At 43.8% G+C, this 21,343-nt stretch overlaps 2 protein-coding genes across 2 annotated transcripts in view; one reads left to right on the forward strand and one right to left on the reverse strand.

Moving 5' to 3' along the window:
* Positions 1-327: 327 nt before the first annotated feature.
* T265_02192 (hypothetical protein) lies at positions 328-5,029 on the reverse strand (the record flags this gene model as incomplete). Its single annotated transcript, XM_009166380.1, has 4 exons — positions 328-345; positions 1,237-1,363; positions 2,235-2,367; positions 4,960-5,029. The coding sequence occupies 4 exons, from the start codon at positions 5,027-5,029 to the stop codon at positions 328-330; spliced, it is 348 nt and encodes a 115-aa protein (XP_009164644.1).
* The window catches only part of T265_02191 (hypothetical protein), a gene marked incomplete at both ends in the record, with an annotated part of 28,159 nt that continues 8,296 nt past the window's right edge, over positions 1,481-21,343 (forward strand). Inside the window, 7 exons of the mRNA XM_009166379.1 lie at positions 1,481-1,663; positions 1,701-1,869; positions 3,610-3,989; positions 4,390-4,475; positions 9,647-9,904; positions 11,398-11,695; positions 16,420-16,684. Coding sequence (XP_009164643.1) covers positions 1,481-1,663; positions 1,701-1,869; positions 3,610-3,989; positions 4,390-4,475; positions 9,647-9,904; positions 11,398-11,695; positions 16,420-16,684 — 1,639 coding nt within the window. The remainder of the gene's footprint in view (positions 1,664-1,700; positions 1,870-3,609; positions 3,990-4,389; positions 4,476-9,646; positions 9,905-11,397; positions 11,696-16,419; positions 16,685-21,343) is intronic.

Raw genomic sequence — 21,343 nt, forward strand, 5'->3', positions numbered from 1 at the left:
TCCTCCTCTTCGAACATGAGAACGATGTCGTCTGCATATTCCAGATCGACAATATTTTCTCCACAGGCTATTTGAACACCAGGGTTTTGGAGACCCTCCAGCGTTCGTCTCATTATTTCATCGATCACAAAGTTGAAAAGGAATGGAGAGAGTGGGCATCCCTGACGGACACCGCTTTGTGTGCGGAAGCTTTTGGAGAGCTCTCCCTATATACTCACAAGTCCGGAAGTCTGAGAATACAAAGAACGTATTATGGTCAATCTTGTGTTCGGCGTGACAGGTATTTAACGTCAGGACTGCATCCAGCACCACAAACTTGGTCATGTACTACGCACGCTTCGTTGTCTGGACTACATGTGCCAAGGATATTCTCAACCTCAACACAACTGAACTTAGGTGAAGTTGGTCCAGCTGCTGGAAAATTGTCCGTCGGCTTTACTTGACTTACCACGACCGAAAACGAAGATGATTGAGGAGTTACTTGGTTCACAAGGACACCTACACTAGATGAAAGGAACGACTTGGGAAAAGTCTTCTCTGAACACAGTCGAACACATTTCCTCATGTTCCTGATTTAGCCAGCTCAAGTGCAGATTTGCATGGTACTCTATCTCCACGGTGACCTCGGGAAAGCCAGTCAAATTTGGTTGTGTAGGAAAGGTAGTAACATTCTTGAGAGAATAGTCTAGCAGAGTAGTATCTGTTCACAGCCACACGAATCGTCACGAGTAAGCCGTTAGACAGAGGAATCGCTGTATATGAAAAAGACGGAACCCTCATCGGCAACTTTTCATGTCGTCTTGGCAAGAGGGCATGATATTTTGGAGAACCATCTTGATGGCCAGCCGTGAATCAGAAATTCTCGATCGAAAATGACTTTGTACCCGGACTGTCTTCGAAGATGAGAGTGGATGCTTGCTCTCCACCCTCCAATCCCTTTGAATAATGTGGGGACAATACGCGTAGGTCATCATTCCTGTTTTCAAAAGGTGGCATCCACAGAACGTAAATTCATAAGTCGCTGTTTCACGATGAGGCATTGTAGCTTTTCGTAAGTTCAATGAGCCACGTTCACCCATAGTCATCAGTATTTATGTGGTGACTGTTCAACTGCTAATGTGCGCCCATCGCTGTTTATTTTCTTCCTTGCATCAAGTGTCAGGAACACTCGAGTTCTTCATTTGAAATCATTCTGAGGTGAGACAGCCCATGTGGTTAGAACGTGAATTTACTAACCGGTGGGTCCTTGGTTCGAGCCCGATCTCTGCCTCTCGACTTCCCTCCCCTAGGCTTGAACAACCTGGCAGTATCCCAGCCATCGTGCTTCCTTCTGGTGGCATGGCAGTTAGGCACCGAAACGGTGCTACAGCTGAACGATTTGTTTATTTATTTTTATTTTGTCATGTTTTTATTCCATTTGACATACATCAATTGTAGATATTGTTGACCTGTCACTTCCGGTGCTAGACGTGGTCACCCAATGTACAGCACAGGCCTCCTCGTTCTATCGTCAGTGACGAAGAAGCAAACTCTTGGATCACTATTAACGTCGGCATCCAGCTTCATAAAGCATGAACTTTTTGTTTCCTTTCCCACAGCAACAAAGTTCGGAATTGACTTTTGGAAATTCGCGGTTTCACTGTGCTACAACACAGCGTCAGAAGTAAGCGGGCCGTGCAGATCACCCGTATCTATTTCAGGTATGTCCATTGCTGGACGTACGCCTGGTGTTGCCAGCAACCGATCTCAAAGATCATCTCATAAAATTCGATGTGGTTCTAACCCACGACCAATCCCGTGATCAGGCTCTGCATTATGCTCGAATTTTAAATCCACATTTTAATAACGATGTTTTGGTTACCTCTGTCGGTAAGTTTTATCAATTTCGATTTCGACAAGGTGCCTTCTGTTTAGTACTATCGGTTTGAGTTTTCCCAAGCTCTGGAAAGTCAACAAAAGTGACTTCGTTGGTCAGTTATAGCTTTGCTGTAAAATTCGTGCAAAGTAGCTGATTTCCGTCAATTTTTTCCTACGGATGAACTCCGCCTCAAGGAAGAAAAATGTTCGCCGAGAAACCATTCGCAGGATTTATCTTTTAAAATGGGTTCTCTGTTTAGTGTTGGTAGCAGTAATTATTTTCTCATCGCGTTCTTTTCTATCTTCGCGTTTATATGAGCCAGGCTTTGCACGTCGTGATGAAGACTTGGGTGAATTGGGAGCTTGAAGGAACTTACCGGAAAGTCAGTGGTTCGAACCCGACCTCTACCTCTCGACTCCCCCTGTCTAGGCTTGGGCAATCTGGCAGTATCCCAGCCCTCGTGCTCTCTCCTGGTAGAATGGCAGTTAGACACCGAAAGGGTGTTACAGCTGAGTGGTTTTTTTAATTTTGATTTTTGAAGAAACATGAGTTATATTCTCCGAAGTACTCCTCTGCCACTCACTGTATTTTCGTTGGAAAAACAGCGTATATTTTATGGATACTGGCAAAACTACTAAAACTTTGTTGTTTGTAAAGCCGGGTACGTTAATAAACTCACCTCATTGATCAAGAAGGCGGGTGACTAAAAACATTGACTGTATATCATTCGGAATGCTTGTTTTCAGCTTTTTGTGCTAAAAAACTTGGCTTGACGGAAACAGTTGAGTTATAAAGATGCCAGAATAATACGTCTGGAAGTACCGGACCGAAACGAAATTGGGTCGGGTTTCTTGCTTATGTTGTCGATGTGCTTTGACTAGAATTTCTGGTGTATCCAAATTCTGGACGACAGTGATGTGCATATGGTCTGGACTTCCTGGAGTGATAAGTGTCGAGTGTGGTGTCAAACTGCAATAGGGTGAGTTCAGTTAAACAGGCCTTAACATGAAACATGGATGCTGTTGAAGTTTATTTGAATTCGGAACTACATAGAGGTTTCTTATATAAGATGGCCACTTCTGTACTTTTGTGCATCGAAGGTCTGAAACATCCGGATATCTGACTAAGTTAAAGTTTGAATTGAAGCCAGTCTATGCTGAAAAGCCTAGAAGCACCGTACAGCTGTTTTATCTTTATCTGGAATCATTAGCATTACACATCACGAGACACCAGAGTTGCAGATGCGCGACCTCCCGGCTAGTAGTTTGAACACTTCACCGGAGGTGTTCGGTAGCAATACTGAAGGGCCAGCTCCTCTCCACCCAGCTTATGGATAGTAATGATAATAATAATTGAAACCCTTCAGCTGTAACACCCTTTCTCTGCCTACCTGCCCTGCCACTCAAAGGAAGCGCAATGGCTAAGATGCCGCTGAGATGCAAGCCTAGATAGGAGCAAGTGAGATACCAAGGTCAGGTTCGATCTGCCGACCTCCCGGCCTTTAAGTCAGAGTCTCAGCCACTTAGTTATCGCGAGCTCATTCAGCCAAAAGTCGTTACTTGTTTAATAGCGTGTGGTCTCCTAGATAGTTAGGATCGTCTGATAAAAGTATGCGAAAAAATTGTGAGACAACTGAGGTACTGGGAACAGACTTAATGCGTTTCAGTTCATTCATATTGACTCCTTGGTTTTATATTCGGATAACTCATCGTCCATTGGTTCGGTTTGTTTTATGTTGCTTACGTTTTTAGAAAATAATCCGGGAAACAAGACGAGCGAGTTTCTAGAAGCGGAGAAAGATACACGCATCTTCGATAGTCATGATCATGTTTGCCTTGGTGGTACCTTCGACCGCCTGCACAATGGCCATAAAATCTTACTTTCTACTGGAGCGTTGTTGACAAAACGTAGCATGTTGGTTGGAATTACAGGTGACACAATGCTAAAGAGCAAACACCTAGCTCCTCTCATTCAATCTTTCAATCGTCGTCGCAGTGATATTCAGTCTTTTCTCTTGGATATCGGTTTTCCCAAGTCCAAACTGGAGATAGTCGAGCTTACGGATGCCTATGGTCCACCAGCCTACCGTTCCGAATTTGGCTGCATTGTCGCCAGTGCCGAATCCGTAGATGTAAGTACAGCTTCTCGATTCCCCTGTTTTCAATCATACGAGCGTCTCATTAGTTCGCCGCATGAAGGAGACAACTACCAACATAGTTCTAGCGAGAGATCTGCCTAAAAGGGAGCTCTGCTTGTCCACTTGAAATATGCACATCCTGTAGACACTGTTCAACCTGTTGCCTGAACTCAAGCAGAGGGGTCTTCCAGCTCATGGATTACTGATGTGTTCTGATCTTGAGGTTGCTTCACCTCCACAGAACATAGGGAACTGCAATCCTCGTTGTTGGCTAGTCAACCAAGCTTATTTTCTTAACTAATGTATACCTCACTGTTCTGCTAGCTTTGACGGCAATATTCTTGAGACCCATTCTCTTGCGCCCCACATTATTCCGTTTTTTCTTCTCTGATAGAACTGTCACAAACTCAACGAAATTCGCACTTCCCATGGGCTTAATCCAGTGCGAATCGAAGCAATTGACTTGGTCAATGAACCTCGGTAATTTTGTCGTGTTTCGCGAACCGGACTGGGTCTACTGTGACTTATTGAATGTAAAACAACTGCTTGTGTGTCTCTTTTTCAGGTTAGGCACCATTTGAAGACAGCCTACTTATTTTATACTCGCCATATAAAGCTGTATCATTTTAAGACCATCGTGTTCCTCGTTAACTTTGGAGTATTAGGGGAATTTTCGCAGTTATATTTCGGTTACTGTTGCGACCGGCCGACTCGCGTGGCTCACATACTGACAATATGTACGTCAGTCACTTAATGTCGACTAAGGCAGACATACATTTGGTTTGAATGTTTTCAACCAAGAATTGGATGTTGATTTAAATTTTCCGTTCAATGATTACAGCACAGATGTGACTTTTTCGACGTTAGAGTGCCTCCGACAGGATTCTGAATATGTTTTCCACAATGGCAGAAGTAGCAGTCTGACATGCAACTCAGAGGCATCTCTTGCAGCATCTCGACTCACCTCGGAACGTCGAGACAATACGACGGAATATCTTAACATTGACAAGGGGCAGTATGGATACCACCAACATTTGGCTGGGTAGCCAGCACAAATGAAGACTCCTGTCAACTAGGGCATCTAATATTGCCTGGATTTTTGGTATTAGATATAAAATTTCGTGAAACAGATGAAAAACAGGGGATTCATACCAAATTTAGGCCCAGGTTGATTGCCTTAATTCGTTTTGGCTAGGAGATGAAATTGTGGTACGTTTCAATGGATTTATCCTTATGAACGGCCGAGTTAAGCATTTTTTAGATATGATGTAATGGACATGCATTTAGGCTGTTTCGTTATCTCTTGTTATAGGCGTATGAAAAGATATTGTGGGCTCTGACACTTTGGCAAGTGCGGATATATTTTAATTTCATCACTCGGTGTTTTTTCATGTAGTTGCTCCCAGTATTCGAAAAAGGTACGCAGTATACTCGAGAGTATAATCCTGATGAGTTTACTTTTGCCCATCTGTGCTGGACGTTCAGTCGCTTCGCGTTGCTATTGAAAGCACATTAGTAAATTCTTGCTTCTTTCGGGCCGTGTACTTGACTACTGCATCCAAGCATATTGGACATTTTTTTTTAACTAGGAAGAACCAAATTCACGATACCAAGGTTCATGTAGCAGGGTTCTTACCGTTTTCTGGTGCAGACTAATTAAAGTGAACATCTTAGGTTGGTTTCCCCACGGTTCGTAGGATGTCTGATCGCAATCGCGTCATCCAAGCTCAAGATCATGGATGGAAGTGAGATCGTCCGCGGTGCAAAAGCTGGACTGTCCCAGCATTAAATTATAAGGATGGTATAGAACCCTCTAGATATGCCCGGTACATCCCAGGACTTCAGCTGAATGGGCGTTCTCCAGGCGAGGCTGGCTGACAAAAGCGCGTTCGTATACGATTACACAATTGACCGCAATCACTAGTTTTAGAATACGTTGATTCAACTGAATATTTATACGAATGATCACGCCGACCCATTGATGTTGTACTGACCGTCATCAGTAAGCTCAAAAAAGTGTTGCAAACACTTGTTTGGTGCTCGATTGCTACACGTAGCGTCTTTATCCACAGAAGTTTCTGATGTATTCCCGGACAACGTCCACACGATGCTGTGAATGTCATCCGCGCTGATTGACCTGTGCATCTCACTCAGGGATATCAAAGCTGGTTTATCCTGCAGCTGAGTATACTTCCGCAAAGCAAGCTTTACTGGTGCCCTATAGGTCGTTGAGTTCTCAGCCTCTTTCACTTCAGCAATCTACAAATTCGAGGGGAAGGAGACCGACTGATTAGGAAAGCGGTGAAGTGGAGCATGTTCTGCTTATGCATACGCACAAAGAAGAATATGGCTAAAACAACCCAAAATCATGGTGCTAAATCCTGACTTGTTGGCTGTTGCTCTGTCTGTATGATCTGTCTTCAAAGCAGATAAAACATAAATCCCCAATAAAAGTAGGCCCACATGCACGTGCTTGTTCTGCTACTGGCTAATGACAGTGGTGATCCATAGCTTTACAGGGAATGGTGAGGTGTTTTCGGTGACCGTTTTCAAGGATGACATTCTCATTTCATGTAAGATGGCTCAGTGGTTCGAGCGCAAATTTACTGACCGGAAGGCTCGTGGTTCGAACCCGATCTCTGCCCCTCGACACCCCTGGTAGGTTTGGGTAACCCAGCAGTATCCCAGCCCTCGTGCTTCGTCCGGGTGACATGACAGCTAGGCACCGAAAGGGTGTTATAGCTGCATGATATTTTTTATCCTCATTTCACGCGTCCCAGAACTTNAGCAATTGACTTGGTCAATGAACCTCGGTAATTTTGTCGTGTTTCGCGAACCGGACTGGGTCTACTGTGACTTATTGAATGTAAAACAACTGCTTGTGTGTCTCTTTTTCAGGTTAGGCACCATTTGAAGACAGCCTACTTATTTTATACTCGCCATATAAAGCTGTATCATTTTAAGACCATCGTGTTCCTCGTTAACTTTGGAGTATTAGGGGAATTTTCGCAGTTATATTTCGTTTACTGTTGCGACCGGCCGACTCGCGTGGCTCACATACTGACACTATGTACGTCAGTCACTTAATGTCGACTAAGGCAGACATACATTTGGTTTGAATGTTTTCAACCAAAAATTGGATGTTGATTTAAATTTTCCGTTCAATGATTACAGCACAGATGTGACTTTTTCGACGTTAGAGTGCCTCCGACAGGATTCTGAATATGTTTTCCACAATGGCAGAAGTAGCAGTCTGACATGCAACTCAGAGGCATCTCTTGCAGCATCTCGACTCACCTCGGAACGTCGAGACAATACGACGGAATATCTTAACATTGACAAGGGGCAGTATGGATACCACCAACATTTGGCTGGGTAGCCAGCACAAATGAAGACTCCTGTCAACTAGGGCATCTAATATTGCCTGGATTTTTGGTATTAGATATAAAATTTCGTGAAACAGATGAAAAACAGGGGATTCATACCAAATTTAGGCCCAGGTTGATTGCCTTAATTCGTTTTGGCTAGGAGATGAAATTGTGGTACGTTTCAATGGATTTATCCTTATGAACGCCCGAGTTAAGCATTTTTTAGATATGATGTAATGGACATGCATTTAGGCTGTTTCGTTATCTCTTGTTATAGGCGTATGATCCTATGTACTTGAAAAGATATTGTGGGCTCTGACACTTTGGCAAGTGCGGATATATTTTAATTTCATCACTCGGTGTTTTTTCATGTAGTTGCTCCCAGTATTCGAAAAAGGTACGCAGTATACTCGAGAGTATAATCCTGATGAGTTTACTTTTGCCCATCTGTGCTGGACGTTCAGTCGCTTCGCGTTGCTATTGAAAGCACATTAGTAAATTCTTGCTTCTTTCGGGCCGTGTACTTGACTACTGCATCCAAGCATATTGGACATTTTTTTTTAACTAGGAAGAACCAAATTCACGATACCAAGGTTCATGTAGCAGGGTTCTTACCGTTTTCTGGTGCAGACTAATTAAAGTGAACATCTTAGGTTGGTTTCCCCACGGTTCGTAGGATGTCTGATCGCAATCGCGTCATCCAAGCTCAAGATCATGGATGGAAGTGAGATCGTCCGCGGTGCAAAAGCTGGACTGTCCCAGCATTAAATTATAAGGATGGTATAGAACCCTCTAGATATGCCCGGTACATCCCAGGACTTCAGCTGAATGGGCGTTCTCCAGGCGAGGCTGGCTGACAAAAGCGCGTTCGTATACGATTACACAATTGACCGCAATCACTAGTTTTAGAATACGTTGATTCAACTGAATATTTGTACGAATGATCACGCCGACCCATTGATGTTGTACTGACCGTCATCAGTAAGCTCAAAAAAGTGTTGCAAACACTTGTTTGGTGCTCGATTGCTACACGTAGCGTCTTTATCCACAGAAGTTTCTGATGTATTCCCGGACAACGTCCACACGATGCTGTGAATGTCATCCGCGCTGATTGACCTGTGCATCTCACTCAGGGATATCAAAGCCGGTTTATCCTGCAGCTGAGTATACTTCCGCAAAGCAAGCTTTACTGGTGCCCTATAGGTCGTTGAGTTCTCAGCCTCTTTCACTTCAGCAATCTACAAATTCGAGGGGAAGGAGACCGACTGATTAGGAAAGCGGTGAAGTGGAGCATGTTCTGCTTATGCATACGCACAAAGAAGAATATGGCTAAAACAACCCAAAATCATGGTGCTAAATCCTGACTTGTTGGCTGTTGCTCTGTCTGTATGATCTGTCTTCAAAGCAGATAAAACATAAATCCCCAATAAAAGTAGGCCCACATGCACGTGCTTGTTCTGCTACTGGCTAATGACAGTGGTGATCCATAGCTTTACAGGGAATGGTGAGGTGTTTTCGGTGACCGTTTTCAAGGATGACATTCTCATTTCATGCAAGATGGCTCAGTGGTTCGAGCGCAAATTTACTGACCGGAAGGCTCGTGGTTCGAACCCGATCTCTGCCCCTCGACACCCCTGGTAGGTTTGGGTAACCCAGCAGTATCCCAGCCCTCGTGCTTCGTCCGGGTGACATGACAGCTAGGCACCGAAAGGGTGTTATAGCTGCATGATATTTTTTATCCTCATTTCACGCGTCCCAGAACTTTCTAAAAGCGGCTGTGTTGATCTCAGCGAGGTACGTCACAACAGAAGAGAGTGGGAGGCATAAGGTTTACTTGACTTTACACAGCCATTGCATGGAGGTATTCACACAGCGTATGTTCATCCCATGAACCCCTTGAATTTGCTCCGTATTTCAGCTTTTCAAGCGAAATCGAAAAGCTATTGTCTACCTAAATTTGCTGCCTTTGGCGGACTGAAGGTTTGTCCGTTTGCTTTTTCAGAGGGGGGGTTAAAGTCACTGGCTGTATAGGACTACTGTTAACATGACTCGGTTTGAGCTTTGTGGATCTATTCAGTGAAACCTTGCTTTTGTAATTTTTAGTCTGAAGAGTTAGCTTTACATGGTTATTTTACGTTTACGTTTTTACTTCCCACGTCGTACCGAGATAGTTGACAAATAGATCCATTTTATTCATTCTGAATACCCGACAGGTTAGGCTGCGTAGCCATTGGGATATACAAGCAAACTATCTAATACAGTTGCATAATTTGGGTTTCCTAGGTGCAGCCCGGAAAGCTTGCCAGACGAAGTTTATGAACCGAAGCTGAGTTCATCAATACATCGCTTCAACCTGTTGGGCACGCTTTTGAGACCCGTTAACGTCGACGCAGTCAACCATCGTAAAGCCCGTCTACCCTATGTGATCGGTTTGGCAGGACCCTCTGGTGCTGGTAAATCCGCACTGGCTCGTAGGTTGGCTGATGTCAGCCCTTCGGTTCATGTGGTTGACTGTGATAAACTTGGGCACGAGGCGTACAGGTAAGTGAGCATTTGTATCGCTATAACGCCTCGTCGTGTTATTGTTGGTAAAATAACCCGTTCAATGAACCACCAGACAGGGTTTGTTCGATTAACCTATTCCCAAGTAACTAAGCGAAGCCGAATGATAACAGAGGGACGGTGATTGCTCCCATCCCTCAAATGATGGCCAACCATCCAAGTTATTTTTGCACGAATAGCCTAAACTGAATTCTTCTTGGAACAACCACAAGTGCGGTTATATGCAACTGTCTACGTTGTTATGGATTTCACTTGACAATTATGCCTCTGCTGTAAACAAAAACGAAAGAATATGAAGCAAGAAAACGCTGTTGTAAATTTGTGGTGGTAATGTAAAACGCGAATGGGACTCATTTGAAGCCCGTTTGTCCTTTATTCTCTAAACTTGCCGCACAATTGGTATTCTGATATGCTGCTGCTTTCAAGGTTGGTGGTCAGCCCAACTCTCCTTTCGCCCTTCTGTGACTCAGGTTTTCAAACTCTCCGAGTTCCATCTGTCGTATTCCGTATCCACACACCATATTGGGCCTTTTCGAACTTAGGCCCTTACTTGCCAGTGAGAACGTCGTGTATGAGTTTTCTCACCTGACTATGCCGCACACAGAGATCGCCTTTTTCATTCTTTATCGACCCCATAATCAAAACAGAAGGGCTGTCAGTACCATTGATACCCCCTCCGACAGCAGCATTCCAAACTGATAGTATGTGCTATATATTGAGTAGTCGTTATATCAGCAAACGGATTGTTTCGCTCATGTTATCTTCATTCACCACTTGTCTGTTTTACTTAAGCCCAAACTAGACGGATTGCATTTGCATATCAATTCGGTTTTCACGGTCGTGGGCCGTCGAAGAGTTTTCAGCAGCCTTGCGAGTAGTTTCCCTCATGAAAATATACTACAATATCTCCAATAACCTGCTAATTGAAACATGAGGCGGCTTTTGTGCATTATATTCAGTTGAAGAATACCATAAACTACAAATGTGGTTGAAAACCAGATTGGTCGAAAAAAGTTACTTCGCTCATCATGAAAATTACTACAATATCTCCAATAACCTGCTAATTGAAACATGAGGCGGCCTTTGTGCATTATATTCAGTTGAAGAATACCATAAACTACAAATGTGGTTGAAAACCAGATTGATCGAAAAAAGTTACTTCGCTCAGGTCATGGGTTTTGTGGCTGAAGCCTGCAGGAGCCCACTGATTTCCCCAAGTACTATAACTACTCCCTTAAATCTAAGTAGCAAGAGCTCAAAACCAAATGTTTGGGTGGTCTCCTTACTTGGTGTTCTGATGGTTATTCAGAAACACCGCTAGTTATCGTTGTTTGTGGCTTAGCCTTGAGGCTAACATTTGCATGCACGAAGTTTTACGCTTTTTGCGAATGTGTCCTCAGCACGCACCTCTAAAGCTTCCAACCCTTCAGCTTAATTTGCTTTTCGTTATCCGTTATTTTTCGGTGTACAAGACCTGACACTCCCTGTTACAAGGCACTCCTGAACCATTTTGGATTCGATGCCATCGCATGTCCGGAACCACCACATGAAATCGATCGAGCCAAACTGGGAAAGATTGTTTTCGCCGATGCACAACGTCTTATTGAATTAAATCAACTAGTTTGGCCGGAAATCGAGCGTCAGGTGCAAGAATTCTTAGTGCAACTGGAAGAAAAGTCGTCTAACTCGAAGAGTCCTGATTCCAGACCAATTGTTATTTTGGATGCAGCTGTCCTCTTACAAGCCAATTGGGATCGATTTTGTGATGAGGTGAGTATGAGCTAGTTGGTCTCTCCTCGGAAGTCTGTTGATTTTTATCCATTTTCTCGTTGTTGTAACCGGGTATACGTTCAATTCTTGATGCCTGGACGATGCACACCTCATGAGAAATGTGAAAAATGTCACTCTTTGCCTTTAATTGTGGGCCTATTTGAGTTGTTTATTCAATTTTTTTTTGTTGCTTCGTAGTTCATAATTTTTTTTCTAAAGTCAAAGTCAGCCGCATCCTCATCATCATTTGTGACCCAGTGATAACCCATGGGGGTGTGATATCGAGGCCCGTTGTTAGAGAAACTGTTTGATCACATAGGGGCGATAGCAATCCTTCCTCTTCGAGGTCTCTCAGATAAAGCCACTGTTGCATATGCAAAACGAAAGCTTTTCGACATTCATTTTTAGCACTACTGTTTCCATCTGTCTGGGCTTTAGACTTACTGTGCACTTCTGTGAGGAAAATAATGCATAGACAGTAGTGATAGTGGTTTGGAGCTACCCGTTTGTTGGATGGGTACATTTTTCTATGTATGATATCAACTCTCCTGCTCTCATATTGCTAACGAATTTGAAGTACGAAGGCTTGAAATGTCGCGGTTGTGCATGGGTTGGACTGTTCATCTAAGCTTATTGGAAAACTATTCCACTTCACATAGTGTTCAGTTTGAATTGTGCAACTGAATGTATATCTATGGTACTTTTGTTAGTCCTATGTCTGCTTTTTCCCATATAATTTCTGGCAATTGTAGTAAGTAGGAGAACAAAATTTTACGTGAGCATCAGTATTCTTGCTTGTTCATCATGCCTGTTGCCGGCCACTAATACTCTGTGTGAACTGTAGCTCTTCCAAGCGTGTTGTTCTGGAAAAGCGATTCTTCATTATATAATTTTAGTTGGGGAGGCAAAAATCTTCTGAGATATTCGAAATCTAGCTGATTTGTGGGTGAAACAACCGCCAAGACTAGTGATTCGCTCGTACCCGGAAGAGGTCGCTTAAACTGTTGTTTGATAGTCCACCTGATCGAATATTATTCACTTGAATTCTAGATGGTGACCCTCGAACCATTGGTAAACTCGAAGTTTTATTAAGACACATCCGCACAAAAACGATAAGGAACTCCAAACTAGTTCGCATCCTACCAAGTATCGAGCCACAATTACGGTTAGGCGGTTATCCAATTTGTTCACCTTCGTGTGGTGAAGTGAGGTGATAAACGTGTACTGGTGTAACGGTGATGCTACTGATGGGGGGCACGCGAGCAGTATGTGTTGTTCGTAGAATTTCGCTTTGCGTCAATTGAAAAAAGGAGATCAGTTGAGGAATTTGTGGAGCCACTTTTTAACAATTGCTTGGATTTGACCGGCGAATGAGTGGAGTCAATGAATCTCCAGGAAAGTTCAAGAAGTCTCGTTCGGGAGAAGATCTGTGTCCAGTTTTTGTAACTAAGATGCAGATTAGAGTTTTGCTTCCCTGTTCAATGGTCTGTTGGCATTTCCGAATAAATAACTCCGCAGCGAAGGCCTTCTTCCTTTCACTGGTAGTCGTTTTTGAAAGTGGCGCGCCTCTTACTGTAGTAATCATGGGAACATCGGCCTAATCCTGACCACAGGGAGTTCTTGAGTGTCAAATTTTGTACCTCGTCGTGGAGGCACGCTAAGCCTTGGTGTACGAGCAACAAGCACGATTCCGGTTTGGGTGATCTTTTTCAGCTACAGCTACAGGACAACCGTTTACCTATAAATGGCCCGCAAAATTGGTTTTCTTTGTTTTGAATAGCACTTCACTTTTCAACCGGATGTAAAGTTGGAAATATAATCCGTTATGGTCTTGGATTTGCATACGGGCGGAATTTCAAAGGCTTCCCTACAAAAAGTGCTGTTCACCATGGGTTTAAACTATGTTCATTGGTCTAAGCATACTCTGTGTGTTAGGTTCTCTACTGATCAGTCAATCAACCCTGTCAGTTACACACGGAACTGAGAAGACAAAAAGCCTTGAGGAAATTATGCTGCAGCAACTGAATAGCCAATATCGAGATTCGAAGAATCAAGAATGGAATAGAACAAAACAGTCCAATGAAAGGCTGAAATAGAGAGAGAGAAATGTTGAGCAATATGTTCTTTAGGGGGACTGCCTCCTAACACTGGAAATGGAATGAATGGTTAGTTAACTGGAGAACGCTTGGGACCAGTCCAAAAGTCGTCATTCCAGAAAGGTTTTGAAAAACAGTCGGTTGCTTGGCTATTTTTAGATTTTAGCTTCGTCAGGCCCAGTGACTTGGTTACAAAAGCAGGCTGCAACACCCACTAATGGAAGACTAAATCAGTGTTAGGTGTCAGTTAACAGTTTTTTTAGTTAGTGAGAATGAATGGGTGTTGCGGCTGGGGAAACTTGCGTGAATTCGGACACAATTGGTAGTCTGGTTCTTCTAGTTGAGCTGAAGACTACTTTTGAGCATGATTCGAATTTTTTCCCTCGATCTGATGGATAAGTTGTGCCACAGAGATCCAGTTAGAGAGAGCTTCTGGATGAATTTTGGCCGGGTTGAACTTTCTACTCTCGACCTCAACCACTTCCGTTACTGACTTCTGATTGATAATTTTGCACCGCCATGTATCTGCTTATTCGAGAGAGAGAGAGCAGTTTTCCACACACTCACAAGCTCTACGCTCCCTATTTTTACTCCATTCTGTTCTGCTCGCGCTGGGATGCTCGGTTATTTCTGCTGCCTGGGTCCTCGGTGAATATGGCGCGAATCGTAGCACCGGTTCTGAAACTTGCATTTTTTTACATTAGCAAGGTCGTAATCCGTTTCATCAGCCCTGATTAATTTTGCACTGTATCTGCTTATTCGAGAGAGAGAGAGCAGTTTTCCACACACTCACAAGCTCTACGCTCCCTATTTTTACTCCATTCTGTTCTGCTCGCGCTGGGATGCTCGGTTATTTCTGCTGCCTGGGTCCTCGGTGAATATGGCGCGAATCGTAGCACCGGTTCTGAAACTTGCATTTTTTTACATTAGCAAGGTCGTAATCCGTTTCATCAGCCCTGATTTTCACTTGATCCCTTCCGGGGACAGTGTTGCGGCTGGACTAAGCACAGCTAACGTATTGTTGGCGTACGCAAACGAGGAATAAACAACCCAGAAATGCATACGAATATCAGACGCTGATCAGAGGCTTGGTGATGTACCGACATGTACCAGACACAGGACACAGAAGAGACTTAGATATTGACATTTGGAGGTGAAGATAACTGTTCGCGCCACAGCCACCAAGCACCGAGGTGATAGAAATCGCCAAGTATCCTAATTTGGATCAAAAGGAACAGAATAGAGTAGAGTGGGACGAAACAGAGCAGAATAAAAGAGATGGAGCAACCTGGCATGTGTAGAGGTGTATCGGATCGGCTGAGTCGATACTTGGTGGTGCCTGGTTGTCAGTCAGGAAAAGTTACAAATGATCGGTTTGGATGCATCGTAGAAAGTCCAACCTGACAAAGTTTCATGCTACAGCTCCCCGTGACCCAATTTTCCTATCAAGAACTCACCCACACAGGCCGACAAACCCTAACGATGTTCAACTGAAGTCTTGCGAACCCCTAATCTTAGCTTTTTCCGTATCCCATCGATCCTAGTGCCCACACCAACTGAAAAATCCCGATCTACATCCAACAGTGACTTAGCTTTATATTAGTAGACTATCTTGCTGAGCGGCGAGGTAGCCCAGTGGTTAGGGCACGAATTTAACGACCGGGAAGTCCTTGGTTCGAACCCGACCTATGCCTCTCGACTTCCCTGTCTAGGTTTGGGCAGCCCGGTAGTATCCCAGCCGGCGTGCTTCCTTCGGGTGGTATGGGGGCTAGGCACTGAAAGATTGTTACAGCTGAGCGATTTCCGAAACATTTGCTGAACAATGGATAAATTTATTGCTGAGCAACTTCTCGCTTTGACGAACACAAAGTGAGTTTTAAGCGAGTGTCAAGGCAACTAAAAAATTAGTGCTGATTTGCTTAAAGTGTTCTCGTTGGTTAGTTTGGGTGATTTCGGCCCAAGACTCGTCCGTTGGAAGAAAACTAGCCTACGTTTGATTCGGGTTTGGGGCCGCTCTAGGGTACTTCAGCTGAATATTCCTTTTGGTCGTTGTTTTCGAATTTTGTTGGTATGTGGGTCACTAAGTCTTAAGACAACTAATTTGAAGAATCGGAAAACTATTTGGTTTTTGATCGGTTTAGACTTCACACTCTTAACCCAAACCACTTTCTTGAGGCTCCTCTTCACTGATATTATTAAACTGCCACATGACTATTCGTCCAGTTTAAAACTGCACATGACACGCTTGCCAGTTCTATGCCCTGTATTCTATTCATACTGTCTCGGTCACCAGTGGCCGTAGTGGGCGCATTAAGTGTATGTGAGATGAATGAATGTCAGTAGTCACAATAGTTGACCCACTGTTTACTTACCGTTCTCCAAAGTGAATTTGTAAGCGACTCCTAGAATTTCATTCATTAGTCACTCCTAAGGCCAGTTTTCCTTGACTAAGGTTAAGCCTCGTGTATTTCGTTGAGTAATACCCATCCCCAGTGCGAAGCTCAGTTGATTTGAATGGTACGCACTGAAGCAGATCTGTTTTGTTTTATGAACTCGCCTATCTAGATTTTTTTTGTGCGCTTTCAGACACTGTACTATGCTCTACTATCACATTTACCGGTACTGCAGGTATGGATCGCAATTTTAACGAAAGATGAAGCTCACCGTCGCATACGCGAACGAGGACATTTGTCATGTGAAGTGGCTGCGGAACGGTTGGCGCGTCAGGCAGGAGCTATTGCGGAGGCGACCGGTGGTTTGGACTGGTGGGATGTAGGACAGGTTGATACTGGTTGTGGCCCCGTCGGCCGGGCACACGTAGTTCTCAGTACGCAGTGGGAACCAGAATGCTCTCAAAAACAAGTGGAGAAAGCCTTCAAGCTACTGAAAGAGCGTCTGTCGTAAACTGTCACTGACCCAGCTATTGAATTTTCTCATCTGTGAGACTAAGCTAATCCACGAAGACGTCTATATTGGTTTTTCCAATATATCGTCCTCTCACTGTTAGGCTGTTCTCAATTTTGATAACCTTATTTTAATGTCCAAATGGTTTTCAGACCAAAGGCGACGTTGCTGGTTTATTTCTTAAGGTATCTGCCGTCGCTTTGTGCGTAATAATCATTCCTGGCACTTGGACCTCCATTTTGATTTCATTGAACATATTTGGTCAGCACATTGTAACCGTATATGCACCATGTTTCTATGACCTGTCTGCAAATGTCCCCGATTCTTTGTGCCAGAATAAACTATCTTTTGCGACAACGTCTACACGTCCTGTATACAGCTGTGTCCGAGGTTTGGGTCGTCATTTCCACATTTACGTGCGTTAACTTATTCTGTTACAGTGTAATCACGGCTTATGCATATGCCAATATATATGAACCGCCTAACAAACTCAAGCTCATCATTCAAAAGTTTTAGAGAGGCATAAGGGCATGAGGATCTTGAACTAAGGCTTTGCTATTTGAAGGTGTAAAAGCCATGCCATGATATTACCTCCGATATTGTGGCTAAAGTACTTTGCGTGGACAGATATTCATCAAACAGTCATGAAAACTGTCGTTCGCATAATCCCAATTCATTAATCTCTCTCCAAGCGTGATTTCGATACATAAGTTCACGGTTTCCTAGAGTGACGTCGACGACAAAATTGAACTTCACCAGTTATCAGGATGCTTCTGGACAGCTCAGTGTACAACCTAAACCTATCGAAGTATGGAAATAAAGTGTGCTAAGAATGTTCACAATCTTTAAGGGCACATCCTCTAATCTGTCAACAGAGTCAAGGGCTCCTTCAAAGTCGAAGAAAACCGCGATTGTTGGTCTACGGTAGAAATGACGCTGCTCAAGTAATTGACGTAATGCAAAGATATGACCAATTCATCGTCTGCTAGATCCTGCTTAGTGTTCTCGGACATACATCCTGCGTGCCAGAGATAAGCGTCACAATATACGGGAAGCCGGTGGCCGTGTTGCGACAAACGTGAGACATCCCTATAATTAAGGCGCGAACTTACTGACCATAAGTTCCGTGGTTCTAGTCCAACTTCAGCACCTAAGCTGCTCCTGCATTGGCTCGGGCGACCTGGCAGTATCTCAGCCCTCGTGTTTCTGGTGACATGGCAACCATATCCATTGGTTGGCCCCCATAACTGAAATAGTCGGTCCTGGTTTCTATCTTGAGCACAGGTACGACCTGGCTCTCTGAATCTTATTCCAACTTAATCAAAGCGGAACACATTAATTCTCTTCCAGCGGCAAACAACACTAGAGGAAGCTCACCGGGTCTAACAGGCCGATAGCGCCCCAATATAGAGACAGGCGTGTTGGTACTTCATTAGTACTTGCTTATTCTTGTGTGCATCCACCAGAGTTTGAGTACTCGTATAATGCTATGAGAAAGGTGCAGCATGGTGAGTCTGTATTCTAGTCGTAGTGACCTGTCTGTTCTTCTCTGATAGGTAACTGATGACGCACAACTAGACCAACAAACAACACCAAAGATGAATTGCAATAGCGATATTTTGACGGGCGTGGCTGATTTTCGGTTACGTATGTTTAGGAAAGCCAATCAAACTGCATCGTGTGTTCGTCGGTGCACGACGGTGTCCGTGTGATCCTGGCACGCTGCATATTCAGAGACCGATAAACTACCGTAAATAAATTACTTGTAGTCGGCATGTGTATCCGCTTGAAATAAACAACTTCACTTCATCTAAACACAGTAGGACGGAATTCCACTTATTGACTAATCAAACTTCCTCACAGCTCCCTAGTTAACGTATTTGCCGGCTACACCGTCTTTTGTACTCTTTGTCTTGCACCGACGACTTGGTCAAGTTATTCAGGGATAATTAGCTTGTTGATTCCAGATCTTTACCCATCAATCGGGGAAATGTAAAACAACAAAGCCGCGATTGCTGGATTTATCAGACAGGCCTGGTCAGCAACCGCGCCAGACTCACCAAATACACATCAATCTTCATACGGCAAATCTCTTTTGGATCAAAACATGACGGTTGATCTCTGTCTCACTCGATATAGGCCCAAATTCGAAGTCGATGGTCTGTCACATGGATGTTGTTTGACACAGTACCATCGCACAATATATTGCAATATAGTTGGTCTTTACCGTAATTCTGTTTACTTGCAATGACGCATTAACATGTCGAGCTCCACAGGAAACACATGCCTATCCAAAGTGATTATCCACATGAAAAGAAAGGTACGACTCTCACCCTGTAGAGCCCCTTACAACATAACGCAATACTGAAGTGTACCGTTTATAAATAAAATATGTAAGTATCTAAGTAATTCATTCTGAATGGCACCATAATATACACTACTGATCAAAAGTGCACTTGTGATACTCGTCCAAAAATATACACAGACAAGTAAATCGCTTGAATGTATATGGGGTGGATTGCATGTTCATGTGGAGATTTCTACCGATTTCTGGTTGGTTGACTGTATGCACTCTTGAACATCATCGCACCAGTGTGCTATTTTAAATTCTGGACCTTTGAGCATCAAGAATATATCCACCGAATACCTCAGTCGATTTCCCCAACCCTGGTTACTGTCATGTGTTAGCTGGATACTCTGTGAAGAGAAAGATCACTTGTGTCGTTGAGCTTGGAAATAATATTCTTTGATCTTCCAGCTGAATCCCAATAGCTGGACACCGCGACGAACTTCTTTGCTAGACTGGTGATCAAGGTAAACATGTGTTATCCCGAAATTTATTCAGTTCACACGTTTTTAATGGGCACTTATCACCAATCAACTTAGCATCCGTGAGTGGTTTTCAGGTGGTGCACTAAATATCCACCAGCTCAACAGTTCGGGCGATCGGGATACAGCTTCAAAAACATGGGAGAAAAATCTCCATCAGAGTCTGGGAAACAGCTTACCTTAATGGCGTAAAAACACTATGTGGTCGTCATTGTTTGATGCACCCAAACATCTCACGATGAAGTGATGCCACTGGCTGAATGGAATGTTTGTAGAGTGGATACAAACAGGCAGTCCAAAGACCACTTTTCCAATCCGGGAAACCCGAGGCTAGATTTTACTTGGCACCCATCGAGCATCCCACTGTGAGCAGCTTTACAAGCAGATTAGCTTTCTGAGACATGTGCATATCAATTTAGTTTTCGTGTGAGACCCACATGAATCCCTCCTGAGTCCCTCGTTTGTGATATTCTTCTTCAACTGAATGTATCGAACCAGCCCGCCTCATGTTTCGGTTGCTATCAGATATCGTATTGCAATGTATAGATGTAACACTCTACTCATAAGATTGCTGAACAAAAACGTCATAAACGAGGCGTTCAGGTGAATTTCCCGTGAAAACCAAATTGGGATACAAATGAGTGTACTGGTCGGATTTGGTGCAATCTAGATTCAAGCGAAACATGATGATGGAAACTCGGGGACTGCGCCTACTTGATGAGCCCCAAGAAGGGCGAAGCAGGGCAGTGCATTGTCGAAGATAGGTTCCTATCCTCATGTGTGCGCGCATATCTCTCGAGTGGACGTGCAACCCAAGCAAACGAACCACAAGGCCCACTAAGCTAAGTGATCGGTGATTGTTTAACTCCGAATGACATTGTTCATAGCCTTTCGGTTGTTTGAAGTTCGGTAGAAACTTAAGGAATTAAGAAGAGGGAAGGACTCATCTGTCATTCGTATGTTCTGATGGCTATCGCAGAATTCGGCATAACTGACATTTGATGTGATCTTTTATATCAGAAGCTAGCAACTGAATCCAGTTTATCATAACCAGTCTATTGCTACCCCAGTTAAGGGAAGAAATTCTCACGCAAAATATTTTATGTTCGTCTAGAGTTTCAACTTACTAGTTGGCTGTTGCCAGAATACCTAACTATCGTTGGCAAAGATAAACAACCAAACTAGGGTCTCCGATAAACCATCATCATTTTCTGATGCAGCTAACCACACACGATTCGACTCATTTTCATACCATATTTAGAGGCATTAGTGAACTAATGCATCAGCTCCTCACATCCGTATTTCTGAATCCCAGTATGATTGGATACAATTTACCATGATATAGTCCGTCTCGAGGAGACTGGACCTATTTAGAGGAGTGAACTAATGCATCAGCTCCTCACATCCGTATTTCTGAATCCCAGTATGATTGGATACAATTTACCATGATATAGTCCGTCCGGAGGAGACTGGACCTTACCGTGGTGTGACGGTTTGCGCACCTCAGCGATCCGTTGAGCTATACTGGAGAGTGTCCCGCGACACTCACAGAGTCTCTCATACCAGGTTGGTCAATGGTTAGAGGTCTGACGAACACAGTCTCCTGGCCCTCCAGGTTGGGGGTTGGAACATGTGGCGACTTGTTCCGTAGAAATGGTAATGCATTTGCATTTCCCGCCAAACACCGCTGCCTTGCAGTTAGGCTTTTGAGCCAAAGGCTTTGGTTGAGGACCCTAATCGTCCTCCTCCTCCTGTCTAGGTGTGGGCGCCCTGGCAGCATCCCAGCCCACGTACAACCATGAATAGCACATACACAAAT

Source organism: Opisthorchis viverrini (assembly GCF_000715545.1).
Source record: "Opisthorchis viverrini unplaced genomic scaffold opera_v5_27, whole genome shotgun sequence".
Lineage (NCBI taxonomy): Eukaryota > Metazoa > Platyhelminthes > Trematoda > Opisthorchiida > Opisthorchiidae > Opisthorchis > Opisthorchis viverrini.